General features: G+C 43.5%; 3 protein-coding genes and 1 pseudogene across 3 annotated transcripts in view; 2 read left to right on the top strand and 2 right to left on the bottom strand.

Moving 5' to 3' along the window:
• The first annotated feature begins 459 nt into the window (after nucleotides 1–459).
• Nucleotides 460–8,505, top strand: LOC110490755 (protein MCM10 homolog). The gene is given in 15 exon segments (XM_090199036.1): nucleotides 460–487; nucleotides 1,739–1,861; nucleotides 1,864–2,016; nucleotides 2,227–2,411; nucleotides 2,614–3,101; nucleotides 3,170–3,266; nucleotides 3,621–3,737; nucleotides 5,264–5,379; nucleotides 5,381–5,437; nucleotides 6,382–6,436; nucleotides 6,998–7,112; nucleotides 7,257–7,354; nucleotides 7,768–7,913; nucleotides 7,999–8,041; nucleotides 8,151–8,505. Coding segments are annotated over 15 exon segments (1,896 nt in total). The 3' UTR covers nucleotides 8,226–8,505.
• A 665-nt stretch (nucleotides 8,506–9,170) lies between these two features.
• Nucleotides 9,171–12,761, bottom strand: LOC149978120 (putative cartilage matrix-associated protein; annotated as a pseudogene).
• A 247-nt stretch (nucleotides 12,762–13,008) lies between these two features.
• Nucleotides 13,009–19,174, bottom strand: phyh (phytanoyl-CoA 2-hydroxylase). Its single transcript, XM_021563673.3, has 9 exons — nucleotides 18,706–19,174; nucleotides 18,224–18,276; nucleotides 17,175–17,285; nucleotides 16,587–16,755; nucleotides 16,051–16,132; nucleotides 15,507–15,688; nucleotides 15,272–15,421; nucleotides 15,010–15,141; nucleotides 13,009–14,912 (listed from the first exon to the last, which is right to left on the bottom strand). Exons 1-9 carry the CDS (start codon nucleotides 18,820–18,822, stop codon nucleotides 14,859–14,861), a joined length of 1,050 nt encoding a protein of 349 aa, XP_021419348.2. The 5' UTR covers nucleotides 18,823–19,174; the 3' UTR covers nucleotides 13,009–14,858.
• A 924-nt stretch (nucleotides 19,175–20,098) lies between these two features.
• LOC110490338 (cyclin-dependent kinase 17) overlaps nucleotides 20,099–21,755 on the top strand; it is a 46,520-nt gene continuing 44,863 nt past the window's right edge. The window contains exon 1 of the mRNA XM_021563668.3: nucleotides 20,099–20,514. The gene's annotated coding sequence lies outside the window, so the exon portion shown is untranslated. The remainder of the gene's footprint in view (nucleotides 20,515–21,755) is intronic.

The following is a 21,755-nucleotide window of genomic DNA, read 5'->3' as shown; positions in this document are numbered from 1 at the left end:
AATATGAGAGTACCCACCATGGATATGGAACAGAATCGGCTTTATATCTATGGTGTAAAGCAGCTCGAGCTGCAACAAACACTCAAACTGGACAGTTTTATCTAAATCTCTTCATTCAAAGACTCAATCATGGACACTTACTGTTTTGCGTGATGTATTGTCTCTACCTTCTTACCTGTTGTCGGTGTCCAATGTTTATAACCTATTTTTGTGCTGCTACCATGTTCTGTTGCCATGTTGTGTTATGTGTTTGCTACCATGTTGTGTTATGTGTTTGCTGCCATGCGATGTCTTAAATCTCCATGTAGTGTTGCCTCTTGTCGTGATGTGTGTTTTGTCTCTTTATTTATATATATATATATATATATATATAATGCCGTCATTGTAAATAAGAATTTGTTCTTAACTGACTTGCCTAGTTAAGTAAAGGTTAAATATCTTCAGATGTTTGTTTCGTCAATGCAATCCGGGTTCTTTGGGACTCACCGTAATCTGACCTCTTAACACATTAACCATTCAAATTCAATATGGTCTTGATCCCGGATCCCGGATAGCACAAACCATGTTTGTTGACGTTCACCAACTTTGTGTGTATATTAGCACAGCGGCTGTTGCCTATATATAAATTAGCCATGCCTACTTTAGAGACACCAGTCAATAAAATGAAATAAACGTATCAAATGTGGATAATAATTACAACAAAAAAATGTAAATTAAGTATACACTAGGGATACATTTATGATTTTATTGGCGATATGCGAGTAATTTGCAGCAGTGTGAAGTAGTTTTTTTGGGTATCTATTTTACTATTTATGTTTTAGACAACTTATACTCCACTACATTACTAAAGAAAATAATGTACTTTCTACTCCATACATTTTCCCTGACACCCAAAAGTACTCGTTACATTTTGAATGTTTAGAAGGACAGGAAAATAGTCTAATTCACGCACTTAAAGAGAAAATCCCTAGTCAACCCAACTGCCTCTGATCTGGTGGACTCACTAAACACAAACGCTTTGTTTGTAAATCATGTCTGAGTGTTGGAGTGTGACCCTGATTATCTGTAAATTGAAGACATTTGAAATGATTTCGATAGTTAAGGTATCTTTACTTTTACTAAAGTATGATAATTGGGTCGTTTTTCCACCCCTGGTGATCTGTGAGAGGAAACGTCTGCCACAAATTATTTGGACAGGCGAAATAGTAGCCGCTATTCTATTTGACAGGGGTCCTTCGTTTGGCGCCAGATTTCAGTTCTTTCTCCGTAGTAATTTGAAGAAACGAAGATAGCTACCTAGAGAAGTGTCTGAAACCATCAAATAAGGTGAACAACATAATTATTTGCAAGAAAATGTCGTTTTCTTGGTCACTACACAAAAAGTATACAATCGACAACGTAATTTGACCAGAAGTGACCTTCATTACCTCAAAGTGGCATTGTTGCTTGTCGTGTGATACACACTCACTGCTTGCTACGTTGACGTTGCTACCCCGGATTTCGCACTGTGGAGTGGTGATCATATGCATCATTTGTTTGCTAGCTTGTTGTACGCTTTGTTGCGAGTATAAGCATTGTGGGAAATATATGGCTTTGATCAAAACAAAACTCTATAACTTGTGTGTGTGTGTGTGTGTGTGTGTGTGTGTGTGTGTGTGTGTGTGTGTGTGTGTGTGTGTGTGTGTGTGTGTGTGTGTGTGTGTGTGTGTGTGTGTGTGTGTGTGTGTGTGTGTGTCAGGTGATGATGACAATGACCTTCTAACAGAGCTGCTGGCTGAGAACGAGGCTGGAGAGGAGCAGCAGGCTAGCCAGGAAGCAGAGGACAACCTAGATGACCTGTTTGACAACGATGATGAAGAGTATTGGAGGGGGACGGTGAGGACATCGAGGAAGAGGATGGAGCCGTTGCTCTCTTTGGAGATGCGGATGGCATTGAAGAGGAGGAGGAAGTTGAACCACAGCCGTCTGGAGGGAAGGCTCCAGACAATCTCAATAAATCCCAAGACGATTTACAAGGTTTGTCCACAAGAGTTCAGTACCTCAAAATGATTATGATAGCGCTGTAGTGTAGCATCAACGCCTATAGTATGTATACAGTAAATGTTTCTAAAAATGCAGATACCTACTCTTAAAGTATGTCAGCTTCGCAGGCTGTCTCCTTTTCTTTTTAATTCATGGCAGCTTTCTGGTTGTAATCATATTTGTTGTTTTTCTGTGTGTTCTCAGAGGAGCTGAGGCAGATGCAGAGGCTGCAGCAGCAGCTAGAGGCCTCCGAGAAGAGGTCTACAGCCACCTCTACCCCAAACAGCATCCCAGGAACAAAGGCACCTTCTAAAGCTAACACTCCCTCACAGAGTCCCCCCAAACAGAGCTCCTCCAAGCCAGTTCGTCCCACACAGAAGACCAAGCAGGTATTACTTTCATACGTTTTTTTTAGCCCAGGTAGTTCCATTTGAGTTTCAGAATGTATTCCCATTAAAGTCAAGGCTGACCATACAGGAACACTGGTGACACCATGTCATGTAAGGAGCATCTGTGTAAAGTGTAATAGGTGAGGGTGGTGCCTGTGGATGTGTGTTTTAAAGGAATCTCTTCATCTGTTGTTTTTGACAGAGGGAAAGCCCTCGTCTGCCCCAGACCGAGGAGACGGCACCAAGCTACAGGAGTCCTCCGACTTCACCGCTTAGCTCAACAACGCTGACCTGTTCAAAACGCAAAGGTCAAAGGACAGCTCACCAGGTCCAGCCCAGCACTACAGCAGCCGCTACAGACACCAGAGGTCCACTGGTGGAGATTAAGACTCACAGCTCCTTCCAGCCAATAGCAAGCAGTAGTAGGACCAACAGCACGGTACGTTCATCGCTACCTTCCCAGTCCAATGCAGCTGCAGCCCTGTCCGCCGTACGACAGGCCAATCCCCTTCCATCTCTCCCTAAAGACATCGCCATCGAGAAGTACTCTGGACTGCGGCTGAGTTCAGAGCACACACACACACACCTCTCTCGCACAAGCACTCATCTACCTATAACACACACAAACACTCCAAGGTTTCTTGTCCGAAGCTCAGATCTGGATTCTGAATGTTTCTTTGATTTCAGGTGACCACGCGTGTCCTCCACGGAGATGGATCGTAAAGATGGCCGACCGCAAGCTGATTCGGCTCTCCCAGTTGCCTTAGCGCCTGGCCCGGGAGAAACTGGAGGAGTGTGACTCGGGTCACCTTCGCTGTGCTGGTCAACAAAGCCACACCACAGAGCAACAGCAGTGTAAGACCAGAATTACCTCCTCTCTACCACAGGAGGATGGTGGCATCTTATTTGGGGAGGATGGGCTTGTGGTAATGGATGGAGCAGAAATAGGTGGAATGGTATCAAATAAATCAAACACATGGTTTCCTTGTGTTTGATGCCATTCAATTTGCTCCATTCCGGCCATTATTATGAGCCTCAGCAGCCTCCACTGCTCTATACTGTATACCAACATGCAACTTCAACATCTACAGTAGGTCAATGATCATGTGGTTTTATTGACATGGACACTCAGTTTGTGTGTGTGTGTGTGTGTGTTCTCATCATGTCTCTCCTCTCTTCTCCCACCCCTTTTCTGTCTCTCTCCCCCAGGTGTCTCTGTCAGTGGACCACCATCATAAGGTGTTGTTGATGGGGGAGGCTCAGGACTATGGCACCTGTAAGGCAGCCAAGAAGAACGGAGACCCCTGCTCTCAGATTGTCAACCTGGTTGGTTTGCCTTTACATCCAGAAACACACACAACCTGAACCGCTCAACAGCTCCTCCATCCACTCTCTGACCCCCACTGACCCTCAGAACCAACCTAGAGGCTGATCGGTGTCAGTCATATACCACCGCCAAATAGAGGGACATTTGAGAACTTGTGAAGTGACATATTTGAACGCTTTTCTCTGCAGTAGGAGGGTGTAGGACTGTTGTCATGTGCTATCTCTCTGCAGTAGGAGGGTGTAGGACTGTTGTCATGCGCTATCTCTCTCTCTGCAGTAGGACTGTTGTCATGCGCTATCTCTCTCTCTGCAGTAGGATTGTTGTCATGTGCTATCTCTCTCTCTGCAGTAGGAGGGTGTAGGACTGTTGTCATGCGCTATCTCTCTCTCTGCAGTAGGATTGTTGTCATGTGCTATCTCTCTCTCTGCAGTAGGAGGGTGTAGGACTGTTGTCATGCGCTATCTCTCTCTGCAGTAGGATTGTTGTCATGTGCTATCTCTCGCTCTGCAGTAGGAGGGTGTAGGACTTGTCATGTGCTATCTCTCTCTCTGCAATAGGAGGGTGTATGACTGTTGTCATGTGCTATCTCTCTCTGCAATAGGAGGGTGTAGGACTGTTGTCATGTGCTATCTCTCTCTGCAATAGGAGGGTGTAGGACTGTTGTCATGTGCTATCTCTCTCTGCAGTAGGATTGTTGTCATGTGCTATCTCTGCAGTAGGAGGGTGTAGAACTGCTGTCATGTGCTATCTCTCTCTGCAGTAGGATTGTTGTCATGTGCTATCTCTCTGCAGTAGGAGGGTGTAGAACTGCTGTCATGCGCTATATCTCTCTGCAATAGGAGGGTGTAGGACTTGTCATGTGCTATCTCTCTCTGCAGTAGGAGGGTGTAGGACTGTTGTCATGTGCTATCTCTCTCTCTGCAGTAGGAAGGTGTTGGACTGTTGTCATGTGCTATCTCTCTCTCTGCAGTAGGAGGGTATAGGACGGTTGTCTGGACTGGCCACCCCACATAGCCTGGTTCCTCTCTAGGTTTCTTCCTAGGTTTTGGCCTTTCTAGGGAGTTTTTCCTAGCCACCGTGCTTCTACACCTACATTGCTTGCTGTTTGGGGTTTTAGGCTGGGTTTCTGTACAGCTCTTTGAGATATCAGCTGATGTACGAAGGGCTATATAAATACATTTGATTTGATTTGTCATGTGCTATCTCTCTCTGCAGTAGGAGGGTGTAGGACTGTTGTCATGTGCTATCTCTCTCTCTGCAGTAGGAGGGTGTAGGACTGTTGTCATGTGCTATCTCTCTCTGCAGTAGGATTATTGTCATGTGCTATCTCTCTGCAGTAGGAGGGTGTAGGACTGTTGTCATGTGCTATCTCTCTCACTGCAGTAGGAGGGTGTAGGACTGTTGTCATGTGCTATCTCTCTCTCTCTGCAATAGGAGGGTGTAGGACTGTTGTCATGTGCTATCTCTCTCTCTCTGCAATAGGAGGGTGTAGGACTGTTGTCATGTGCTATCTCTCTCTCTGCAGTATGAGTGCCAGTACCGCCCCAAGGCCCAGTATAAGAAGATGAGTGCACAGCAGGCCGAGCTGCAGTCGTCTTTCTCAGGGAAGGTCAAGGGGAAGGGCAACAGCCTGAAGGAACGACTGTCAGACCGGCTTCCACTATGGAGGCATGTCCTCACCAGCCTGCGCTGCTGCACTGTGAGTGTGTGTGTGTGTTGGTTGTTCAGTGTGTTTACCTATGTAAGCGTCAGTCGTCTCTAAGCAGTTTTTTTCTATTAGGGCCGGTAATCAGCCGGTTACAGACTCATTTTCAACCGGCTACTTTTTCCACTTCATATTAAGTAGGCTGCTTTTCATTTAAACGTTTAATTTCGCTAGTCCACCGAGTCCTCTCCCGCTAGAATGAAAGATATGCATCTTCTAGTGATCTGTTGATAGGATAGGTGCCTGTCAGTCACAAAGCGAGCAATGACAGGGAAACGCAGTCTACTGTCTGTTTCGCCTCCCGGTACAATTTGTGCTCACTGTGGTTGGTTGCAGTCAGATTTCTTTACACAGAGGAGGGAGAGCGCATGACGCTCGTGAATTTCCACATCCCACGTAATGTAAGTGGTAACGATGAGACGAAATCCACTTAGCCAAATGATAGTTTTCTGGCTCATTCATTTATTTATTTTATTTAGCGTGTTTCACATAGCCAGTCACGTGGCGGCCCATTGGCTATTTACTGTGTGGTGATTGACAACTGAACAGCAGGTGTTGACTAGTTTATTAAATGTCTCAAACTGTCTTGAATGAAGTCTTGTGTATCCCTTTGCCATTCATAAATCCTGGGACTTGATTATATGTCTGTGGTATCGGACAAGCACACCGAAGGACTTTCCTAGGTTTCCTTTGCTAGGATGTCGGCATTTGCCAGACAGTGATTCTAAAGTGAGTGACTCTGGTCTCGTTGGTCAGTGTAGCCTACCCAATGGCATCGTTGAGAGAGTCTGTCATCTGGCTCCCTTATGAATCATCACTGCAGGAACGTTAGGTAGTGGAGAGCCTCATTCTGGTCCAAATATGATAATTGGGGCCCTCACGGAATCCAGGCATTAAAACAATTCAACAATATTCAATCCCCCCCCCCCCACCCTCAGGTTCTTCATTGCTGGGACTTACTTGCTAGTTGAGATTTCTGACCATTACTCCGTTGTCAGTTTAGCCTACATTTCACTGATCTTAGTAGTTTTCGGTTTGGCTATTTGTTTTAAGTGTATGTGGCGGTTCTAGTTTGTATGGCGCCCCGTACCGCCCTGGGCGGCTGCCCATGTCGCCCCTACTTAAATCGGCTACTGATTTTGTTTTAGTCTATAAATAAATCTCTTTTCCAAAATGTGTCATCTCTCCCATGTTTGAAAGTGTAAGGATAATAATTCAGCCAAAGTTGTTCTTTACTCCTTCCTCTGTTTAATATAACACATACATTAATTATTCATTTCGGTCATCCTGATGTGAAGTTTGTTCTATAGAGGGTATTTGACTCTGATGTGTGTCACATAAAGTATTTGACTCTAGCCACAAAATGAAGGAGGTTAAAAGGGGGTGGGGGAATTCTTGCAGGGGGGAGATTTTCGGCACAACGCCGGAAAATCTGTGACTAAATCGAGTGCGTCTACTGCGCTGCCCAATCCGGTAGCTCAAATCACCATGGCTACAGCGCGTCCACGGCTCTCGACCATCGCCTCTCCGGAGTCCGTACGGGAGTTGCAGTGAGTTGCAGCGATGAGACAAGACTGTAACTACCAATTGAATACCACGAAATTGGGGAGAAGAAGGGAAGAAAAACAGCCCCAAAGCATGATGTTTCCACCCCCATGCTTCACAGTAGGTATGGTGTTCTTTGGATGCAACTCATCATTCTTTGTCCTCCAAACATGACAAGTTGAGTTTTTGCCAAAAAGTTATATTTTGGTTTCATCTGAGCATATGACATTCTCCCAATCTTCTTCTGGATCATCCAAATGCTCTCTAGCAAACTTCAGACGGGCCTGGACATGTACTGGCTTAAGCAGGGAGACCCGTCTGGCACTGCGGGATCTGAGTCCCTGGCGGCGTAATGTGTTACTGATGGTAAGCTTTGTTACTTTGGTCCCAGCTCTCTGCAGGTCATTCACTAGTTCCCCCGTGTGGTTCTGGGATTTTTGCTCACCGTTCTTGTGATCATTGTGTGAAAACCTTGTGAAGACTTACAGAAAACGTTTGACCTCTGTCATTGCCAACAAAGGGTATATAACAAAGTATTGAGATAAACTTTTGTTATTGACCAAATACTTATTTTCCACCATAATTTGCTAATAAATTCATTAAAAATCCTACAATGTGATTTTCTGGATTTTTTTTCTCATTTTGTCTGTCATAGTTGAAGTGTACCTATGATGAAAATTACAGGCCTCATCTTTTTAAGTGGGAGAATTTGCACAATTGGTGGCTGACTAAATACTTTTTTGCCCCACTGTATGTGTTTATCTGTGTCTTGTCTCTAGTGTAAGTACACATACTTCAAGCCTGCTGATCGCTGTGTGGAGGAGAAGCATGAGCTGCAGTGGCTCGACGCCACCAAATGCTTCTTCAAGGGCCCCTGTGGACAGAGAGCCATCACACTGGACCGCCTGCCACACAAACACTGCAGGTGAGACACGTACACTCTCAAACACAATGCAGGTCACGTGCTACTGCGCTCATTAGATATGCCAATGCTGCGTTCTCTATTGCAGTAACTGTGTCCTGTTCAAATGGGAAAGAGACGGCATGTTGAAGGTAAGTGTTACGTTTTTAGTGGGTTTGGAGTTCAGATGGACCCAAAGCACTTCCTTCTCCCATCTGATTGGTCCTGGGTTTGACTACTACTTCCTGTTCCTGTCCACAGGAGAAGTCGGGGCCTAAGATAGCTGGGGAGGTGACGAGCAGCCCAAGTTCCTCAACGGCATGCTGTAGTCCTTAGTCACTTACAGTCACCTTCATCATTGTCTTCATCATAGGAAGCGACTGCTGCTGGTGCTATTGGACTTTCTGGTGTATATTTCTCTGCATGTTGTAGAGTGCTTTTTTAAATGTCCTTTTAATGTTTGTTTTTTTACTGTGGATATAATTTGAAGCTGATTATGGATTTTAAATTGCTGTGTTTTGAATGGATTCAATTGTATTTCCGAATGAGTTGTTTGTTGTTCCCTCCTGCTGGCTTTGATGGGAATGTGCTGATTAAATCGTGCTGAGTAATTTTACCAACCATCTCCTCCTTTGTTTGACTTGGGCTCGCTGGAAGAAATTGTCTCCTGTGCTATATTTTGTCCTTAGTCTGAGGGGGTTTTCGAGACACCCAAAATAGTAACAGGAGCTGGATAAAGAGAAGATCAGGTAGGTCTGAACAAGGGAACTAGCTCACTGTTTTGCTTCTCCCAAATGTGATTTAATACAGCTTGACGTGATAGCCTGCCTCCTCAAAGTGATTAACAGTCATTTGTATTGATCTAAGCAGGTTGTATAGAACACATCATCTATCAACCACACCATGTGACCAGGTTATGGCTCAAATATAGGAACAAACAGGCACTAGTTCAACTCCTGAGACCTGTCTGTCAGTGTCCTTATAGTCCCTCTCTGTCTGTCCTCTGCTCTCGGCCCAGTGCTGTCTAAAGTTGCAGCTGTGGAACGTTGGTAGTCTCGCATGGAGTCACGACATTAGTCTCAGTCTGAGTTCCTCAGCACTCACTCACTCACTTTCATTTTATCATCCCTTCTTCAGCTTCCCCTCTCTCTTTTCACTCGCTCTTTCTCTCACTCACACATTTAATTCAGGTTATGAATCTACGTGTCTTAAGTGGCACAGGGTCCTGCCAATCACAGGCTGGTGCACCATGTTCTGATCTCCTTGACCTATCGAGCATGCTCACCAACCGCGGGGACAACGGGGGTAAAGTTCATCAAAGTGGAACTCACGCCACTGTTCTGTCTTCTCCCGTGTCCTCTCATCCTGCTCTGTGGATGGAGAAGGGAAAGAGGGTTGAGGGTTTTTTGTTTGTGCCAACCTGCAGAGTGTAGAACTCGGAGGACTAAGAACGTGTATTTCTGTCCTTCATGTGAAACACTTCGGTTTACTTATGTGGGAGAAAACACTTCCCAGAAACGCAATAGTCACAAGAACTACCACAAACCCAACACATCCCTATACAGACGTGTGGTCAACGTGTTCAGTGCAGCACACTGTGAAAACTGTGATTAGACACTGTGATTACTGCAGATAAATCAAGCTGTGGCGTTTACCACTAAGAGGTATAAGGGTCTGAGTTTAACCAAATGGGCACTTATGGTTTTAAACCTCATCTTTGGAACAGAGTTAGTCGGTCTTACCATCGCGCTCCTCTTCCACGCAGTTCTCAAACTCGTTCCTCTGTTCGTCATAGTACTCTCTCCTCTCATCAGCTGACAGCCTTACCCTCTGCTTGGCTACGGAGGGAGGAGGGGGAAAAGAGGGAGATATGGAAGAAGGTGTTATGGTCACTAAGGTAGAGTGAGAGGTGTTGTCTTAGTTATGTCATGAACCTCAAAGATGTTTGGCGCCAAACTTCCAACCTGTCCTCACCTCACACGTTCCTCACACCACACACTGCAGGCAGTCCAACTCTTATCACACAGTTTTTGGGAGAGATACTATACCTGTTGCTTTATATATATACACATACACACAGGCCGGTACTGTATACATGGGACACTAGCCCTCATTGGGGTACTCACATAAGTTTTAAGGTGACATCACAATATTTTGGAGTACACACACACACACACAACAAGAACACACACACTGAATAGTAGGTTGTTTTCTTACAAAACGGTCTGGTGGAATGAGGCTTTGCAGAATGGAAACTTTCTCAGGTACTAGACTTACTGGTTGGGTTCACTATCTCTCCCTTTTGGCATGGGAAACATATATTTACATTGCCAGAGCAAGTGAAATAAACGATCAAAAATTATCAATAAACATTACAATCACAATTTTCTAAGGGATAGAAACATTTCACATGTCATATTGTGGCCATGTACAGTGTTATAATGATGTGGAAATAGTTAAAAGTACAAAAGGGAAGATAAATATTAGTTGTTTTTACTGGTTGCCCTTTTCTTGTGGCAAACAGGTTACAAATCTCTCTGTCTCTCTGTCGTCGTGGCTGCAGACCTGCTCACGTGTCTTACTGTAACCCAATGACCAAGTTAACACACCTTTCCATTATCCTCCTCAGGTTTCTTCTCTTTCTTTTCTCTCTCTCATTTCCTCTTGTCTCTCTCTCTCTATGCACTAGAATGGTTAATTGGTCCACACATTCCTGTCTCAGCTCCTGCAGTGCCTTCCATTTGACCTGCGCATCAGGGAGGGAGAGATTGACTTTCATTACACCTCCCAAATCATAAGGGTGTCACTGATCTAAATGACCGTGTAAGAACCACACACAGCACAGGGAGTGGAGGAGGACAGTGTGTGTGGTCTGCTCCGGGTTACTGATCTGAGGTCAGTTCAGGCCAATGAGGACACTTCTTTCATCACTGTCCAATCAGTGACCAGGGTCTCGCTGGAGATATCAAAGATGCTTTTGTATCCATCAGTTTATACGCGTGAAGATGTAGTGTGTGTTTCGCGTTTTCAACTCTGATGTTTTCGCTGCTTGGAGGACTTGACCAGGAGACTTAATAAGGAGATGGGGATTAAAATGTGTTTGTCTGTGTGTTAACTTGCTGTGTGTGTCCCTCTGTTGTATTGTGTGTGTGGATGCATATGTCATCCCCCTGAGGAGAAGCAGGTGTCTGTGTTTTGTGTTGATGCATGCAAGCCTTGCCAGGCCTGGGCATATGCAAAGCAGCAGAGCCCATTCACCTCTCTGGTATGGATGATCTCAGTACTGTTCATTGCCCCACTGGGCACAGCTCCCATAAGTTACAAACAATGTGCTATACCCTCCACAGGAGGTTGGTGGCACCTTAAAACTTATTCTCGATATGACAACAGCCAGTGAAAGTGCAGGGCGCCAAATTCAAAACAACAGAAATCTCATCATTAAAATTCCTCAAACATAGAAGTATTTTACATCATTTTAAAGAAAAGCTTGTTGTTATACTTATTATTATACAAATACTTATTTTCCACCATAATTTGCAAATAAATTCATTAAAAATCCTACAATGTGATTTTCTGGATTTTTTTTCTCATTTTGTCTGTCATAGTTGAAGTGTACCCATGATGAAAATTACAGGCCTCTCTCATCTTTTTAAGCGGGAGAACTTGCACAATTGGTGGCTGACTAAATACTTTTTTTGCCCCACTGTAAGTCAGATATTACAAGAATATTCTATGAGTCTTGATTGTGTATTACTGACTAGAACATATAAGAATCTCGTTAAATGATTCTATATCTTTTCCATATGGGCAAGTGGTGATGCAGCCAGTCAAGATGCTCTCAATGGTGCAGCTGTATCCTTTTGAGGATCTGAGGGCCCTGAGAGCTGAACAACTTTTACTATTTCACATTCAAGCTTCAAGGTGAAGTTCAGCTTTTTTCTTCTTTCCTCTAAAAGGAATCTGCCTTCAGTATCTATGTAGCCACAATAATGACAAACAGCCAGACCACCTCCACAAATACTGCAAAAGACATCATGCAGTTTACTATAATGCAGTAACCCGAGGACGCCACCTTGAGGATTGTTTATGCATTTACATTAACACATGCAGGTGTCTATGTTTTGGAAAAATCAAGAAGAGAAGGCTATGTTGAGACTGAAGTAGGAAACTGAGCAGAGGAGTCTGTCCTTGGCTTTTGTTTTTCTGAGTGAATGAGTGGCTAAGAGACCGGTGTGTGTGCGTGTGCATGTGCGTGTGTGATCATGAGTATCAGGTTTGTGGGTCTCGATTTTGACACTGAATTACATGTGTAGGGTTGGTAGGATTTCATGTATAGTGTATGTCTGATTAACTGGTAGACTTAAGGACTTTACTCTGAATGGAATGGTTGTTCTCCTTTCCATGACACACACGCGCGCGCAGCCTTCAGGTGTTTTCTTTGTTTCCACAGGAGAGGCATCAGCCCAAGTCAGGAAACATCTCAGCCTCCATTTGAAAACACAGGGCAAACACTTCCTCACACACAGGAACTCTCCTTCCTTCACACATAGGATTTACATATCACTTGCCAGGTCTCCAGACTGGTGCTGTATATGGAAATTGGAGGTGGACACTATTCATCTTAATTGTAATGCTCTTTCTCTGTCTTTAAATTGTCCTTATCTCATCCCCCTATCCCTGATCCCCCCTCCCCCACACCATTCTAAGAACTATACCTCCCCCCAACACTATATCTGGATCTGGAACAAGGCGGGACACTGGGATTGTACGTGTCTCCACGGTGATGGAGATTTCACAGAGCTTTAGCTGCTGAATATTCATGAGGCCTGGGGCTGGGGGGAGGAGCTGGCTGGGAGTGTGTCTGGGAAGCATTTTGGGTCGAGGGGGAAGGTTTAGGGTAAACACGTCAGATTTAGGGGATCAAGAATGGTCTCCGAGGTGGTGTTTGTGTGTGTGTGTGTGTGTCTGGGATGTGGCACAAAGGAGTGAGGAAACCAAGAGAGTATCTCACCCTCCTCATTAGAATCTCACCATCCTCATTAGAATCTCACCCTCCTCATTAGAATCTCACCATCCTCACTAGAACTCTAAGGAACAGATGATAAAGAGAATAAAGCAATTGATTCTGAGTCCCGTTTATTGTCAGTTACATCGACAATAATGAAAGGAAATCACAAACTAATTTACAAAGTACTCATTACAAACTCTTTAAAAGCAGCCTAGATTTGATTGTTAAGGGGGTGATGTCAAATACACCTAGGATTCTGTTATATTAAGGCATCAAGGTTACTGGTATTTCATGGTGGACTGGTCTACAAAGCGACACCCTGAGTACCTGGTTTCCAAAGTGTACTAAAACACGCTCATATTCATGACAGAAATAGCCTCCTATTCACCTTCATCCACTCACCTCTCATACACACTCTCTTTCTCCTAGTCTATCACGCTCTCTCTCTCTCTCTCACACACATTCTACCTCTGCTCCTCTCACTCCAGTCCACCACACAGTAAGTGCTTTATTGTCAGGCAGAAGATGATCACTTCAATCAATGCTTAACTGTGCAATAAACATCCCTTTAGTTTAATATATATATTATATATAATATACAGTCATATCTAACTGACAGGAAACAGTCCACCTATATCAATGGTTCATTTTCTTCCCCTCATGTGTTAAACTGTGGAATACCGCAGGGCTGCTGCCTTGGGCCACTTCTTTATTTAATATATACCAACGACCTTCCATATGCCTTAGCTGAAACTCAAGCTACTATATTTGCAGATGATACTACAATTTATGCAGCAAGCTTTACAAGGAGATTTGGGGAATATTAGGGAGTGGGTTTGCCAAAAAAAACTTGTTTTAAACACCAAGAAAACCAAAGTTATGCTGGTCTGTTCCACTAGGAAAAGGCCAAAACAGCATGGGGTACAATTAAGTATGGGAGGAGTACAAATTGAAGAAGTGGCAGAAACCAAACTACTGGGAGTGCAGCTAGACAACTGCTTATCATGGTCGTCTCAAATAACTAATCTATGTAAAAAAAAAAATTAAAACAGCATGCATAATCAGAAGGATAGTTAAATATTTACCAGGAAAAATTATTTAGCAAAAAACACAAGCATTAACTGAGAGTCAGGTGAACTACTGTTCTGTGGTCTGGGGAAAAGCCTCATCAAGGGAAGTTAGGAGGCTGCAGATTGCACAGAACAAAGCAGCAATAATTGTTTTAAGGTGGAGATATGGTTCTTCTGTTGTAGTCATGCGCAATGTTCTTGGTTGGTCATCAATCGCAAGATAATTGAAGAAAAACATGCTTATTTTTAAGCATGTTATTGCTTAAACATGTTAATTCATAATATACATAATTTAAAATGGCCAAGTTCTATTCACAACGTTATTCAGTTGGTAAGAGACAGACATTCAGTAAATACTAGGAATAGATTGTCAACCACAAAATATAATTTCGATTTAAAGCAATAAAGAAATTTAATAAATTAACTGAGCAAACCAGAAACCTTTCAATATATAAATTTAAACATTATTTTAAAATGATTTAAATATAATACATAGAAATGTTGTGGGACTATAGTAGATGAAGAATCAATATTTTTTAGATTGAGTATTTATTGGGTCATTATGTTAGTGTATTATGTATGTTTGTAATAGCGTGTTATATGTGAAATGTGTTTGTATTATAAATTATATTTTAATGTTTAAGGACTCTTGGAAGATTAGTCCAAATGGGGACTAAAAGAGATCCAAATAGAATCAAATCAAATATGTTAAACAAACCCGGCAAACAGCCCTGACTGGACTCTTGGACACTCACTCTTGCCCAACGAATAAATTACTCCCGTCAATGAGTCTCAGTTTATTGGCTGGTGGATTAGCCAACTTTTTCAATCTCCTTTGATTGGCAGGTTGTTAGTGGTGAGTGACCGTCACACTGTGGTGGGCGGGCTCTCTCACAGATTGGTCCTATCCCCTTGCACCAGACGGCCCCTTACAGCCCAGGTATCCTATACCACACACAAAACAGACAGTGTTACACACAACACAGTTTATTAACAATGTGTTTGATGTATACTGTATCACTCCTGCAGAGATGTGATGTACCTCAAATGTGACGTCATTAACAGCGTATTTTCTTGCTGCGATCTCTTTCACCTCCTGGCCTATGTTCTCCTGGGTGGTTCCCCTCACGTCAATGTAATAGCAGTCAGCACTGGCATAGTGGCAGGAGATGGCCTACACACACACACACACACACACACACACACACACACACACACACACACTTCCATGATTTCGGGATCCCTAGAATGGTTAGGTAGGTATCTATGGCTTCCAGAGTGTTTTTCAGTGTTGAGTGTGATACCTTGCGGAAACCCTGCGTCTGGTTCATTCCAGATCCATGGATCAATAGAGGGTGAAAGAACACTGTGTCTCCTTTCTCCATCTCCAGGTGCACCCTGGGATGATTGGGGTCGTGGTCACGGACACCGTGGTACATCTTATTGACCCCACCCTGAGGAAAAGAAAAGGGAAGTGATGTCACAAGAGCTAGTGGGGGTAGTCGTGCTTGTTGAGGATGCAGGTGTGTGTGTTTTTACCTCCCACTCTGGGTAGTCGTGTTCTTTGAGGGTGCCGTGGTGAGAACCAGGAAGGACCACCAGACAGCCGTTCTGGCGGTGAATCTTCTCCATGGCGGTCCAGGAACAGACAATACGGTCCGCCGGACGGAATGGAAAATAATGCAGGTCCTGGTGCATGGGGTGGCGAGATGTCTTATTACCTGAGATAGATCACACCCACAAATAAACATACATTACATGGACAGGCTCTCTGTTTTCACTCTCTAGAACAGGGGTGGGCAACTCCAGTCCTCGAGGCCCTGATTGGTGTCACACTTTCTCCATCCCTAGCAAACACAGCTGATTCATCAAAATGCATTCTAAACTGAAGATCATGATTAGGTGATTGGAGTCAGGTGTGTTAGCTGGGGCAGAACTGTGACACCAGTCGGGCCCTCGGGGACTGGAATTGCCCATCCCTGCTCTAGAAGGTGTGTCGATGTGTGTCTTTTTGGATAAGGGTCAGTGTTAGACGTTGAGGGTCAGGGGTTAGAGGTTAGATATGGGTCACACTGTTCTGTACCTGTGTCTGGGGGCTTGTTGATCAGCATGGTGTGCATGGCCATGATGTTGGGACCAGTGAAACACTCCACATAATTCAGGATCTGAGAAAGACAAAGACAAGTGAAATAATAAAAACTAGATGTGGAAAAAAATAAGAGAAAAAGGAAAGAAAGACTGTAAGAAGAACGTGTGTGTTCTGAGCTTATGTGTGCGCGTGAGAGTGTGTGCGTGTGTGTGTGCATGAATGCGTCCGTGTCAGCCTGATCACTAGACATAGACTTTGATTTCGGACGTTTGAAAAGGTCCTGAGAACGTGGATATCTATGCCTTCCTAAGCGCTCACCAAAAAATGAAATAAAAACGATTGCCTGGCAGGAACTCGTGATGCTCGGAGACGAAGCGCTCTGCCCAGACCACTGCGTTACGGCAGTTCCCAACGCTCTAGCAAAAATAGATGTTCATCCAAAAGACGTCGAATTTCGACGGGAAACTATGAGATCTTGATGCAGTCCACCTGCGTGGGTCCGTGTGTGTGTGTCCATGCAGTGTGTGTACCTGAGGCAGGCTACAGTAGCGGAATAACTCAGGCTCTTCCTGGAAGTCCTGCAGCTTGGAGATGGCCTTCTGGTTAGGGACGAACTCTGACTTGGCGATGGACACGTCCCTCATCACCACCAGTCCCGGGACCTGCACCTCCCGACGGCATATCCGCTCAAACGCCACCCTGCCACACACAGACACACACAGACACACACACACACACACACACACACACACACACACACACACACACACACACACACACACACACACACACACACAAACAGTCCTTGTTCAGTGTAGCATCACTAATTAATCCCAGCTGTTAAAGCCATGTGTCTCTGGTACAGAGGAGCAGTGTTCTGGCATTCTACTGGTGAACCATGCTGCATGTGGGGTCAAAGACAGGGGACATATTGAAGCGCTGGTGGAGACAGTCAAGTCAAGTGATCTTCAGGCATTCTACTCTTCTGTGGTCTCTTTTGTACTTTCATCGTGGCGCATTCTTACGTTAGACGCCTGTTTTTTTGTTTATCTAGTGTTATCCTTTCAGTAACATCTGAGACCTTTTCTGTTGTCTCGCTCATGGTGTTGTGTTCTTACCTGAATCTGTCAATGTCCTCCCCAGACACCAGGCCCTTGATAAGGAGGAACCCATCCTCCTCATAGGAGATTCTCTGCTCAGTGCTCAGCAGATCATTGTCAAAGGAATACCTGGATACAGCAAGTGAATAACAGTGTGATAAACACTTATTAGACTCTGTGCCTAACAGTGTGATAAACACTTATTAGACTGTGCCTGACAGTGTGATAAACACTTATTAGACTGTGCCTGACAGCGTGATAAACGCTTCTTAGACTCTGTGCCTGACAGTGTGATAAACGCTTATTAGACTCTGTGCCTGACAGTGTGATAAACACTTATTAGACTCTGTGCCTGACAGTGTGATAAACGCTTATTAGACTCTGTGCCTGACAGTGTGATAAACACTTATTAGACTCTGTGCCTAACAGTGTGATAAACACTTATTAGACTCTGTGCCTGACAGTGTGATAAACACTTATTAGACTCTGTGCCTGACAGTGTGATAAACACTTATTAGACTCTGTGCCTGACAGTGTGATAAACACTTATTAGACTCTGTGCCTGACAGTGTGATAAACACTTATTAGACTCTGTGCCTGAGTGTGATAAACGCTTATTAGACTCTGTGCCTGACAGTGTGATAAACGCTTATTAGACTCTGTGCCTGACAGTGTGATAAACACTTATTAGACTCTGTGCCTGACAATGTGATAAACACTTATTAGACTCTGTGCCTGACAGTGTGATAAACATTTATTAGACTCTGTGCCTGACAGTGTGATAAACACTTATTAGACTCTGTGCCTGACAGTGTGATAAACACTTATTAGACTCTGTGCCTGACAGTGTGATAAACACTTATTAGACTCTGTGCATATGTTACAATGTGTTTAGATACAGAGTGACGGTAACTCAAAGTTGAATGAACTACTGAGAGGATCTCAGCATTGTGTAATGTGCACAGTAAGTAGGGCAAGGGTCAGTACCTGTACTTTTAGACTGTCCTGATATAAGGCCATTGCCATAGTCAAAAACAGCCCAAATAGGAGATTGATGTGTCACTTACCTCAGTGCTTGTGGTTGATAGTAGGTAACGTTTTGGCCAGAGGTAGATGCTTGCTTTATGCAATGAATTAAGGCCATACATGAATGATCTCTTATAACAAAATAGTTATTTGTAGCTATTACACATTTATGCAAAATATGTCATACCGTTAATTATAAGAATAAATTCAATTGTGAATACCTATAGCCTAATAGTTACACGCGCGCCGTTTACGCATACATAGCCTATAATATAGTGTAGTCTTATATGGATAAATAAACACATTTACAGAAAATAAATACATTTTGCAATGTTATAGTTCCACTCCCAATGTTCAGTTCGCTCTGTAAGAGGTATGAAAAGGCCGGATAATTTACTCATGCCCCGGCCTGTCCTGCGAAGCTGTACCGACGCTCAGTCCCTGAAAGTCGGTCAGAAATCCCAGCACCGCGCAGCCATGGAGAAACACACGACATTTACAGTAAAACACTTGAAAAGGATACAACAAAAGAAGATGGTCGATCTAGATGATTCACGACCACTTTCAGTCTGTCTGCCGCTCGAGACATTTTGCAAGAATATGTTTTATTCTGTATTCCCTTCGATGCGCAGACAGTCATATGCCCACTGTTATGTAGAGCTACAGTATGCTGCTGCTGTCATACTCTCCAACTAGGTCGAAGTCCACAAGCGAGAGTGACATTGACACACGCGCGCGCGCACACGCACACACATGCACTTTTGTTTTACTATTATTGTGGGGTAAAAACAATTTGGTCCCATTCAATATTCTATTTTCCCTTACACCTAACCGTCACCCTAAACCTAACCCATAACCCTAACCCTTACCTTAACCCGCAAATCCCCTAAACCTAACCCATAACCCTAATGCTAACCCTAATTGTAACCCTAACCCTTTTGGTCCCCACAAGGATGGTAAAACCAAACACACACACACACACACACGCACGCACGCACGCACGCACACACACACACACACACACACACACACACACACACACACACTATTAATTGAATGGAAGCTTTCCCTCATTTCAACCTGACCTCAGAGCTCATTTCAGTCATAGTGAACAACAACAACAACAACAAACAAGCAAACAAATATTTAGACACAAAACAATAAATACCACTCCTCAATCCCGTCAGATGGCAACCATCCACATAAGCCCACAAGACATGAGAGAATAAAATAAAACAGAGCATCTTTGTGACAAATGTACAAAACATGCAACAGATATAGCCTTATAACTGAATAAACTATTAGGGGACAGAGATCATAAACTATTAGGGGACAGAGATCAACATATATAGCCTTATAACTGAATAAACTATTAGGGGACAGAGATCAACAGATATAGCCTTATAACTGAATAAACTATTAGGGGACAGAAATCAACAGATATAGCCTTATAACTGAATAAACTATTAGGGGACAGAGATCAACAGATATAGCCTAATAACTGAATTAACTATTAGGGGATAGAGATCAACAGACACAGACTCAAAATGAGAATTAATTCCCTTAGCCTAAGTAGATCGAGTAATTTTTTTTAAAGTATCAAAAGTAAAAGTATAAATTATTTCAAATGACGTATCTTAAGCAAACCAGATGGCACAATTTTCTTGTATTTTGAATTTATGGATAGCCAAGGGCACACCAACACTCAGACATAATGTACAAAGGAAGCATGTGTTGCCAAAAATATAAATAGTAAAGTAAAGTACAGATACCCAAAAAAAACGACTTAAGTAATACTTAAAAGTATTTTTAGTAAGTCATTTGCACCACTGATTAATAGGCCTAGTTATCAGGGAATGTAGGCTATGATTTATCTAGGTCGTAGGCCTTCTGCAGGAGGCGCTACAAAACTGCTCATTGAATGAAGGAAGGGCCATATTGGTGCTGCTGGGAGGCGGCCACCAATCGCATTCAGTTTCTTTCTCCCCTCTCTCTCCATGTCAGCAGCAGCATAGGCGGAGGCGTCAGAATGCGGGCAGCCAAAGCTTGCACCCCTACCGGTTCATCCACAGACACAATCCGTTCTCACTCCCCATAAACTCCCTGCTCGTCATAGAAGTGAGCTTTCGGAATATGGTCTGTAATGTTTATCATTTGAATTTTGAAGACGGTGTTCATGTGAGAACATTCTGTACGGAATAATGTGAACAAGAGAAAAGCAAGACGTAGACGAACAGTTTTTTACGGGTGGGTGGAAAAACAGGCATCCGGCCTCCGAGGAAGCGCCTATCGAGGTGTGGAAGTCAGATCGAAACAAAGTACATCGTTTCTGGTAAGTAGCCAAAGGTTCTGGCTTCATGTAGGTTTACAAGCACACTATCCATCAGAATGGCTACAACAATGTCGCTTTGAAAGGACTAGAAACAATGTTGCCAGTGGGCAATGTTGCGTCGCCACAAGGGTCTGGTTGAGTTGACCAACTATTTTGCTCGCTTGTCAAAATGGGACTAGCTACAGGACACCTACTAATACGAGTTGTATTAACACAATTATATGTGTTGCTTATATACCTTAGTGAGTGGTTACAATGGGCAATACCATTGTTGTCTATTTGCTTTCAGCCTATAGGCTACGCACCATTTGATTTTCAACACCATGTTGTCAACACCTTTTAGGCTATAACCCAGGAAAAGCTGAAGCTTGTAACGTTACATACAGTAGGTTATATTGAAAGTGCTGAGTATAGTATAACTTGTGTAAATAGTCAATGCCTTGACCCATGCCAGTTAGATGCATGTCATCACATTTTATACGCAAAGAATACTTTCAGTGTTACACTGGCTTCGTTTGTTTTTTGCCAATTTTATGTTTTGCTGTAGCCTATCTGAACCGTTAAAATAAAAATTTATTATAGGCCTTGCGGTCCATAACAGGTGTCGCACATTGTAAGTTTGTCAAATGTGCATCTATGAAACTGATTGGCTACTGTGTACAATGTTAGCAATGAATGTAAGGTTGTTAGGCCAATAAGCTACAATTCACAGCGTATAGATAGATGTCTGAACTAGGGTAACTGTAAGTGTGTAATAGTGATATGAGGAATTGGTTCCTTAGACCACAGTAATACCTGGCACAGTATAATCTCAGTGTAGCACCCATTGGCTGTGACTGCCTCTCAGGGAAACAATATCATGGTGGAAATGGATCAGTTCAGAGTCAGATTTCTCTCTGAAACCATGCCACAAAGATACTAGGCAAGCAGACTGGCATAGGATACATCCCCCATTTAATATCATACCTTGTTAGTGTAGTTGGTAGAGGCCAACATAGAGAAGAATTGAGGTAACATATTCTGTCCAAATGTCCCTCTTTCCTATCCTATCGGCAGACCCACACTTTGAGAGGTGTGTGTGTGATTATGATGACACTCGTCCTCCGGTGCTTGTCTCATTGGAGCAGTGTCATTTGACCTCTGACCCCTGTGGTGTTTTTCCAGTGGTGGTGTAGCATACATGTCTATCTGGAACATCCCTTAACTGTGCTTCTGGAGCCAACATGTCCCTGGGCTGAAAC

This window comes from Oncorhynchus mykiss, chromosome 15, assembly GCF_057628025.1.
Source record: "Oncorhynchus mykiss isolate SJ-2025 chromosome 15, ASM5762802v1, whole genome shotgun sequence".
NCBI classification, from domain to species: Eukaryota; Metazoa; Chordata; class Actinopteri; order Salmoniformes; family Salmonidae; genus Oncorhynchus; species Oncorhynchus mykiss.
This window is presented reverse-complemented; position numbering and strand designations above follow the sequence as displayed.